We start from the raw sequence: 10,003 nt of genomic DNA, 5'->3' as shown, positions 1-10,003 counted from the left end.
TCCACCTCCGAACAACGACCATTTTTTTATGTTTCCGTCTGTGGCCATTGTTCAGAGGTTTTATTGTAATTTTAAATTTATTCGCCTTGCGATAAGATATGGGATCATTAAACGGTATGTTACAACAGATTTTAATGATTTTATTATAAAAATAGTAAATATCTGTAGATAAAATATATTGAAAGAGAAATTAAAAGATTAACTCAATATAAATTTTGTTTACTTCTATATATTTATATAAATTAATTAATTTAATTGGGGGCCCCAATAGAATGAGACTCCTAAAATTTATATATATATATATTTAGAAATTTTAGGGGCTTTAGGGAAAAGACGGGCTGCGATCATTTACAATTTTGGAGCCTCACCTCTCTCCGAAATTCTTAAAGATACGTTTTATATATTTTATGGAAACACTGAGGCCCTTTAGATTTATAAAATATGCTTTTATGAGTTTCGGAGAGAAGTAAGGCCTCAAAATTTCACATATTTTATTGTATTATTCTTTTAAATAAAGAAAAAATTTCTATGTCAGAGTAGACTTAAATTTTTATATCATAGTAAAGTTTCTTAATAAAATGTTTATAAATATGTTATTAAAAATTTTATTTTACTCCTCTCCTTTTGGCACATTTACCTTAAAAATTGCTAAATATAGTATATTTTCGCTTGATAATTTGATTTATTTCAATTTAGAAAATTATTTTGTGAAGCAATTTTCTAAGATGCGTCGTTCGAAATTTATTTTCGTCTTCTTTCCGTATAAAAAATCGAATAACTTTATTATTTTATTATTATTATGTATCTATAACATGGTTATTTGTATGTATATAAAATTAAAATTTACATAAAATATTTTAATACTTTTATAAATTTAACTTAAGCTATATAAAAATGATTATAAAATCATTTCTTATTCAATATTTCTTCCGAATTCAGCGTATTTTGTATAAAATTATGATAGAAATAAGTATGAAAATAATTAATTTTTCGTTAACAAAATCGTGTGTAAAAATACAACGTAACGGACAGCCGATAAATATAAAAAGGCAGTAAAATAATAGCCAACTCATTTCCCTGAAGCTCTCGAAAGGTTATATTAATGCTAAAACAACAGGAAATTTCAACGTCAGCTAGTCGAGAATATTTTACTGTCATTATATTATTTGAAAATTTACAGTTATAATCATAATATTTACATAAAATTACTCTTCTTTTTAATGTAAATGAAACAAAAATTATAATTCCTATCAATCTTAAAAAACTCCTGACTCCAAAACTACACCTGCAATCAAAAGAAACGGATACTTGGGGAAAATTTGTGAAGTTGTGTGAAGAAACAATATATCATTTTATCATAATAATGTTAACAATTGATAGATAAAGTTCTCCAAGTTGTTTAAAATAGTATTTCAATCATTATGAAACAAAATTATTTATCTACATTAAATATTGATGCATTTACGCCTACTTATTGGAAATGTCGTAAGTGTAATCCTATCCGAATGTGACGTAAAATATTACAACTAGGAATAATTCATACTTTATACTGTAATTATAAAGATCTTATCAGTATGCGGATCCTTAAAACAGGTAGATGTTACTTTAATTACCGGCTGTAGAAGCTGGTATAAGTAAAAAAAGTAAGCCTATAAGTAAAAAAATGTGTTGAATTTTAAATTCCTTTATCCTTTTTCAGGACTGTAATTATTCATACAGGTTAACATTTGTGTTTTCTTTTATTGTATCTATTCAAAACGGAGATAAATCTCATTTTTCAAAATGTTTTAAAATATGTATGTTATATACAGTAGTGTAAAATGTAAAAAAACTCTTCAGGAATCTGCAAAAAAAGATAAGCAATCGGCCTGATACGGATTAGTCAGCACTTCAATAACTCATCTAAAAATACACAAACTACATGCTAATAAGTGTAAGCAGATTGAAGAAAACTGGCTATTTTGTAAAGTTAGATATTAAATATTTTGTTTTTTAAAATAAAATAGGAAAGAACGAGTTCTAGAAAGAGAGAAGTTGAGTATATTAAGTAGTTAATTTCTTCAGAAATAAGAACTGATAATGTTACGTGTAATGAAATCATTTTTCTGTATATAAAGGTTATAACTTAAACCATTTATAATATATTTAAGTGCAAAATTTTAAATAAATTACTTCCAATTTTCAGATCCATTGCCCTTGGATCCATCTTAGACCCCTCTAAGAAGGGTCTAAGATAGATCCAATGTGTCTACAGAAAGAGTAAAATATAATATTGTTTTAGATAATGACAGGATCGTTTAAGACGTTGAGGGTCTTATTCAATATCGATTGCAGTCGAAAATTAAATATAAACAAGGTTAAAATTTGTCGTTTCTATTAGTGGATGCTCTTTGGGTGCGCGAGGAAGTGACAGCGCCCATATTCTTTGAAAGAGGAAAGGCGAATCAAGAGGAAGTAGAAAAGGGATAAGGATGGATAAAATGATTCATTATTCAAATGAGAGGAAAAAATTATTTGATACAAGATTTTATTTACAGAATACACCACAAACATACATATAACAGGGTCTATGCTTTAATGAATTAATAATAAAAATTATACTAATGGAAGTAATACCACCTCAAGTTCAAGAAACAAAACATAATTTAGCAAATACGTATTTGTAATATAGTATATAATATATATATATATACTGTATACCATCGCTTTCATGGGCCTACGCAGACGATGGCAAACGGGACACTTGCCCCCTCCCTGGAATCGAGTAAAAAAATCCACATATTATACGTAACCTACATGGAACGCTTTGACTGTCTTTAAAAAAAAAACCAAAATTAAATAATTAAATAAAAATTTATTGAAGTAATTATTTTCAAGGTTTGCTTCCCTGGAAAACTTTCTGATCGCTTGTATGCTGACACATACCAACGCTTACATGCTTAATTTACTAAAGAGCGCATATATATGCTCTTTGTAAATTAAGCATACAAACGTTGGATTAAGACATCATTGTTCAATTCATATTTACATTGTACAGTACGACAGCTATAACCATTGAATATAACCAATGAAAGACTGAAACTTGCATTGCTTACACCTCAAAGCGATCCTTATATAACTTAACAACGGAAATCGATATTTTTGTTAAGATGTCATTATAATCTCAAGTTTGAAACCTGCTTGAGATCCACCAAATTACTTTTCTTCTTGTGGGATGATCAAGTATATTAAGCATCCTTTTTTCGCTGTTAATTCCAATTCAATCCCGATCTTCATTCTCATGGATAGTTCTAGCTCTCTTCCTGTATTGAACGACCTCATTGTAAGTCGGACTCGTCCATAATAGGCAAAATTGAGGTGTCACTAAGGTGCCCTTCCATAAAAATAGTGTTTAATAATAAATAAATGGAACAGTTAGTTAATAGGTTACGAATCAATACAATCGATCCTACGTATCAGCTCGTATACACGTGCTCTACTTTTGAATCCGGATCTTTCTAAAATAAAAACATGTTTTGAGTTTACAGTTTTAGGTTGTGCGAGATCCAAAAACAAAATCGAACCTACGAGTCTCCTTTTATATAAATTTATAAGGGGTTATTTTAAAATTTTTCATACGTAGACAAGTGTTCGCACTGTTATACAGACACTGAATGTGATAGACACTTTCCCACTCGTGACGAACACGTCTGATTTTAAGTGCACACTCTCAGAGGCCCTAAGGCCTGTATCAGAAACCCTAAAAGTGTAAGGCCTTAAAGCCTCACACTTTTAGGGTTTCTGATACATGCAAAATTTGTTCATTTTTATTCTCAATAATAATAATAATAAAATTTTGAGGAAAGCAGCAAAAACCGAAAAAATTTGCAAAATATAAGCCTTTCTACACATAATAAAGACGAAAGAAATGGCAAAAAAAGAGTAGTTTGGGTTTTCTGCTGGTAGGGCCCTAAAAGTGTGAGGCCTTAAGGCCTCACACTTTTAGGGCTTNTCAGGATATGGCTGGACAAGTGTTAGGGCCTTTCTCAGGCCCTAACACTTGTCCAGTCATATCCTCTCTGAAGCCGTAGAAACGTAGTTTACTTTAATATATCATGTCTTTGTATAAAATATTAAATTTGGAGCCCTTCTGTGTCCGGATATCCGTGCCAGATGGCCCTACTGACTACTTATCTAGCTGAGTCTGATGACTATTACTTTTTTATTTTTAAATATTTAAGTTCATGTTTATATTTAAATATACGAAATCATCATTTATGATCTCAGGAAATAATTTTAACAATAATTTTTACATTACAGTAGTTGCAGGAAATGAATTTTTAGTTTGACTTTTTCATATGGTTTCCAATAGAAATAATTTAAAAAACATGCAAAATTTGTTCATTTTTATTCTCAATAATAATAATAATAAAATTTTGAGGAAAGCAGCAAAAACCGAAAAAAATTGCAAAATATAAGCCTTTCTACACATAATAAAGACGAAAGAAATGGCAAAAAAAGAGTAGTTTGGGTTTTCTGCTGGTAGGGCATTAAAAGCGGGTTTTCTGCTGGTAGGGCATTCTTATAAAAGATTGGTTTTCCCAAACCAATCTTTTATAAGAAAATAATTTCCCAGAAATTTTACCGAAGAAAAATGTCTGAAGTTAACACTGTATATGGGGCCATCTAATTCAAATTTATCTGGCCCCATCTATAATATGCCATTGAGAAATGAGGATATTAGATAATGGGCCATTTGACCCATGCCAGTCGTATTTAAATTAAACTGGATGTAACCCTAAGTTATAACACATAAGAGACCCTTCCCTTCTATCAAATAATAATAAAATTAAACCTTGAGATGAGCCGCGCTTGTTTAACATATAACGGTCCTGAGAAATTGCCCCAAAATTTTGTCTTTTATGTAAAAACGTGATACAAAAGCAGTATAAATTAAAATTTGTTTTGATAAAAATAATGAAAAATATCTTATTTTTATTAATTTTATCGATTTTTATTCATATATTTTTTATGCCTTTCGGAGAGAAGTGACCCTACATTCTTTACATTTGTCGTGACCCTAAGTTATGACATATAAGAGGCCCTCCCCTCCACCAAATAACAATACGTGTAAAATCGCGAGGCCCTAAGCTATAGACTTAAAATGAAGGCCTTAAACTGTAGCTACTTTGCAAATCGTGTCTTTCCTCTATTTATGACCTTCTCGGGCCTATTTCGCCACTCCCAAGCCCAAGAAATGGGCAAGATTTTAAGACTTTAACGACACCTTCCCTTTAACAATATGATAATGGAAAAATAGAAAAGATCTGTAATAAATATAAACAGATTTTCTTGTCGATTCTATCAAAAGTTTAAATAATTAATTAAATTGAAGCCATGTAATTTCAAAATCAGTTTGGAGTGATTCTAATGGAAGGAAGCGCAGGTCGATTGGAGCGGGTCACGTGACCGAGGGTGAAGTCATCGTGGTGTAGAAATCCAAGCAGGCAGTAGCGTGGGTGAACGTCTACCAAGCGAGAAGTAGAACAGTGGTGTAGTAAGTAAGAAGAGTTTAACACGAATAACACCAAGAGCAATGTCTCACACAGTAACAGTTAGAACAACAACAACTACTGCATCTACATCAGCAATTATCGTTAACACAGGATTCATCAGAACGTGGAATGGGATATTAAAACTCTTCGAAACAGTAAGTGTCACCCTTATACATTCATAAAATACCGCTCACCTGTTCGAGTAACTGCTTATCGATTTTAATTTTAGTCTATAGAACACGCGAAGATGTATTTAGTATTATTTCCCTCCCTTTTTTTTCATTAAAGTGTTTGACAATCGCACGTGACTTCGTCACGTGACGAACGGTGCACTATTACAGTGTGGGTGAACGTAATGGTTGCCTAACATGGATAAAGGCGAAAATAGGACACTTGGGCGTAGTTCTGACCGAAATTTGACAGGTGTAACAGGGTAAAAACTACGTCGATTCTTCAAATTGACTGATCATTTTTGTGTAAATTATAATTTAAAACGTTTAAATTATATCCCGTTTAAAAATATATCAGATGTATTCGGTTATGTTCGCCCTAAATTATCATCCTAAACGTGCTTTCTCCCGTAGAGTAATCCTTGATCCTTTGTACTGATTTTAAAGTGCTGTAAGAGCATATGGCACTTCGAATCTCATCCATTACTAAATCTTCTTCAAGAAAAAACTTATCTCGATGATGTCAGGATAATGTAAACACGATTTTATATTAAATTTCTATGGATTTAGTCACTCAGACACGATAATTTATTATTCGACTACCCTTCTTTCTTCTGTTTATTTTAATTCCCAAAACGGAAATTCGAATCGCTGACGTCAAAGCTATGGTCACTTGTCTTCCTTTACATCCTACGTCTACTTGTTATTTTTCTAGATGAAGTAGTGATGTCACCGTGACGTCACTCTTTCTCTTCTCATTTTTTACATAAAACAGTTTTTCTTCTTCATTTTTATTCGGGGGGAAGAATTTTGCTTAAATTGTCGTTATGTTACACTCGCGCCGGCGCGAATGGTCGCGACCGTCGCGTAGATACGTCGCACCCGTATTACGTAACTGTTCTATGACCGTATACTAATAATAACAGGAAAGCGCTAGCTGTTTTCTTGTCTATTTCGAGTTTTAAAACAAATCTGTTTTATTTTTCGAGTTAAAAAACCGATTTAGGAAATTATTTGGATTTTCGCGCGCGACAACGCTATGGGAACGTCCGTTCGCGTACACGCGACTATATCAAAAGACACGCCCGTAATAGTTCCGTACGCGTACACATTAACGATAAACAATTGTAAAATTGTAAGAAATGCTAAAATTATCAAGATTAATAAATTACACGGCGTTATTTATTTTACTAATTAAAATAGAACCGAAAAATTTAAGTAGAAGAGAGGGTCATTGACTGTAAGGGAACTTAACTTGATATTCGAAATTTGAAACGACATATGTTTAAAAGTAGAAAGTACTGTCGTAAACTTCGTCTTTTTTGGCAGCATTTTCAACCGGAAACAAAGGTCTACCGGGCGAGTTCATTTAAAACCGGAAGTTGCGCATCACCAGTTTAAAAAAACGAATTTTGCACCTGTCAAATATGTTGCACCTGTTAAAATATTCACTTACAAGATTTTATTACAATAAATATTTTTAATTTTTTACAGATAATCGGAGCAGTTATTCTCGGACTTATCGGTTACTATGGAACTCATTACCAAAGGAGCTCTTACACTGGTTTCTATGGAGGATCCGAAGAAACTCTTATGTTTCTGGTCAGTTTTGGATTCCTTCTGACCACTTTTGTCCTCCTCCTGACATCTATGTGTTCCTTGATGACTTCTTCAGTCTTACCTAAGACATTATTTGTAAGTATTACATACGAATTATTAATTAATAACACATTATTGTACACGCGATTGGATTCATGGTTATGCAAAGTACCCAACTTCGTATGGTCCATAACCCGCTTCGGGATTAATCCTCTTTAAATTAATTTAAAAGAAGTTAATTTACATTTTTTACTTGTGTTTTCAGGAATTTGTGTACCATGTTTTTGCTTTCATCTTCTACTTGAGCGCCGGTTTAGCTCTTTTGATTGTCGTATCTAGAAGAAACGATTCACGTTATTATAGAAAAGAATACGGTTACGAAGGAAAAATGGCTGCTGCTGTAAGTAAATCTTGAAATTTATCGATTTTTTCTCGAAATTTTTCATATTTTTATTGACAGAAATTCTCATCTTTTAGGTTCTTGGATTGATCAATGCTGCGTTATACTTTCTGAGTGCTTTCTTCTCATTCCGAGCCTATCGAGTCGGTTAAAAATACATATTTTACATAAAGCATAGATCAAAAAATATCTTAATCTTATTCTTGAAATTGCATTAATGTTGCATTATTATTAAAACGTCTTAATATTTTATAATAAATATTTTTTCTGTTGTAAAAAATGACAAAATAGTTCCATGTATTTTACTCTAAAATGTTTAGAATGTTTACAAATTACACACATTCGTCCATTTTTTTTCATATAGCTTCCATCAAAAACATGCAATTTGTATGTTTTTCACTTGTAAGAAAGCGCAAAAATGATAAAATTTCAGCTGTGAGTTGTATGTAACCAACGAATTTCAATGTTCTATTCGATGTACTGTACTTAAATTATGTATTGTGTATGAACTATTAACCGTATTTGTATACTCTTAAAATTTATATGCTGTGCTTTTAAAGCTTTGGAATACTTTTTATATGTTTTTTGATATTTATATTTCTAGTTAATTAACTATTTTTCAAATTAAAAATCAAACGGGGGGTCTACTTTAATGGGCAACCCATTTTCAAAAGTGTTCAAGAAAGATCAGGTAAAAAAATAATCAACGTTTTAAAGATATTTTAGAGCTAAACTTCTCATATATATATATATATTTTTTTAATTATTAAAATCAAATAATTAACATTTTCGTCCCGTAATTACGTTAAGAATCGAATGAGGTCGTGGACCACATGCAATACATTTCACTTGAGCGCTTGGAAATCGCTCCAGAAATGTCAACGAGTGAGGAAATTTTTCATAAAAAAACTGCCTAATTTAGTTGATGTTATCGTAAATTACTGTTTTCAGTAAGTTTCTGAGAAAATTTATTAGAGAAGCGAAAAATTGGCTTGTTGAGGGGTATTTTCGCAGGTATATTGAGGTCATACAGCACCATCGTTAGTGTATTAAACGTACTCTCTGGCTTTAATCGAAACAAAATGACCTCCTTCACTTAAAAAAGAGGTCATTTTTCTCATTTTAGAAACCTTAATTTTAAAATTTTTATCGATTTATAGTAACTGAACGTCGCACAAAAAGGTAAAGTTGCCTCTTTACTATTTTTTCTTTCGTTTATATATATATATATATTTGTGTATACTATATAACTGTATCACACCTGGAAACTTTTGTACAGATCTAATGTGTTTGTAGCTAATTTTATTGGAATAAAAGTCGTTTCCATGTACTTGTATGTTCTTGTATGTTTTCTCGTCTAGAACATGTTCCTTCCCGAAAAAAAAAATAGCTTTAGGGTGGAGTTTTGGCATTTTTAGTTAGTGATGTGCGAGTGGGCCTCTCGCCAGACAAAGCTAAGCGACTACATTGATGTTTGGATGAGTGTAACGACCGAATAAAGGAGAGGATGGATGGAGAGCCGACTTACAGGCGCCGTCGTTAAAGTTGATCGAATTTATCAGAAAAACGAACACTCAAAAATGATCGTAATTAATATTAATGACGTTAAATAAATAAACAAAAGCATTTTGATGGAAAAATAATTAGATTTGTTAATATTATTCAATGAATTACGCAAGTTTTGGAAGATTTACAAGAGCAACAACTAAGTTGAATCACGCGATTTTGAAAGAACTTTGTAACTTAAGGATCTTACGTAAATAGATAAAATGGTAAGATTAAAATCAATTTTAAAAAAATCGATTTGTAATAAATTTAAATTCTTATAAAATTGATGGGTAGTTCAAAAGTCAGTTGACCATGTTTCGTTTTGTGTTCGAGTACACGTGTGAATATAAATGGTAAACTGAGTTTAGAATTAGAATAGCATTAATGCGTGGGCATATCCGGCTATGAACAGGGAGGGGCCTCACTTTTACAGGCCTCATCTCGTTGCTCATTTAAAAAATATTTTCGATCTATATAATGCCTCTAAAGAAATTGGGCCAAGTCTTCAAACGAGCTGAAAATGGTCCACTTTACAACGTATTTTTTTTTTTCAAAAATAATAGAAACATGATAAAAGTATAATTGAATTCTTCTTTCTCTAGTCTCTTGGGTCACTTATGATTAATTTTTTTTCTCTCTACTTCTTTTATTATTTCATAAACGAATTAATTTAGTTAATTATCAATAATTGCAAATTAGTCTTTTCAATGGTTAACCGACTTTTAGACCGTCTTGTATTTTTATTTGCTCTA

At 31.4% G+C, this 10,003-nt stretch overlaps 1 protein-coding gene and 1 long non-coding RNA gene across 2 annotated transcripts; both read left to right on the top strand.

Moving 5' to 3' along the window:
* The first annotated feature begins 956 nt into the window (after window positions 1-956).
* LOC111634794 lies at window positions 957-2,620 on the top strand. The gene is made up of 2 exons (XR_002758285.1): window positions 957-1,593; window positions 1,700-2,620. It is a non-coding gene; the product is annotated as an uncharacterized LOC111634794 (long non-coding RNA).
* A 2,838-nt stretch (window positions 2,621-5,458) lies between these two features.
* On the top strand, window positions 5,459-9,033 carry LOC111634792 (plasmolipin-like). The gene is made up of 4 exons (XM_023379628.1): window positions 5,459-5,689; window positions 7,199-7,399; window positions 7,569-7,703; window positions 7,781-9,033. The coding sequence occupies exons 1-4, from the start codon at window positions 5,576-5,578 to the stop codon at window positions 7,853-7,855; spliced, it is 525 nt and encodes a 174-aa protein (XP_023235396.1). The 5' UTR covers window positions 5,459-5,575; the 3' UTR covers window positions 7,856-9,033.
* The last annotated feature ends 970 nt before the right edge of the window (window positions 9,034-10,003 follow it).

The sequence above is a fragment of the Centruroides sculpturatus genome, unplaced genomic scaffold, assembly GCF_000671375.1.
Source record: "Centruroides sculpturatus isolate CEXI.00-Female unplaced genomic scaffold, Cexi_2.0 scaffold790, whole genome shotgun sequence".
NCBI classification, from domain to species: Eukaryota; Metazoa; Arthropoda; class Arachnida; order Scorpiones; family Buthidae; genus Centruroides; species Centruroides sculpturatus.
This window is presented reverse-complemented; position numbering and strand designations above follow the sequence as displayed.

Excerpts from the sequence above, each read along its gene's own strand:
- LOC111634792 (XM_023379628.1), top strand. The coding sequence starts at position 5,576 with ATGTCTCACACAGTAACAGTTAGAACAACAACAACTACTGCATCTACA. Across the intron at positions 5,690-7,198 it reads TATTAAAACTCTTCGAAACA|ATAATCGGAGCAGTTATTCT; the intron begins GTAAGTGTCACC and ends AATTTTTTACAG. Across the intron at positions 7,704-7,780 it reads AAGGAAAAATGGCTGCTGCT|GTTCTTGGATTGATCAATGC; the intron begins GTAAGTAAATCT and ends CTCATCTTTTAG.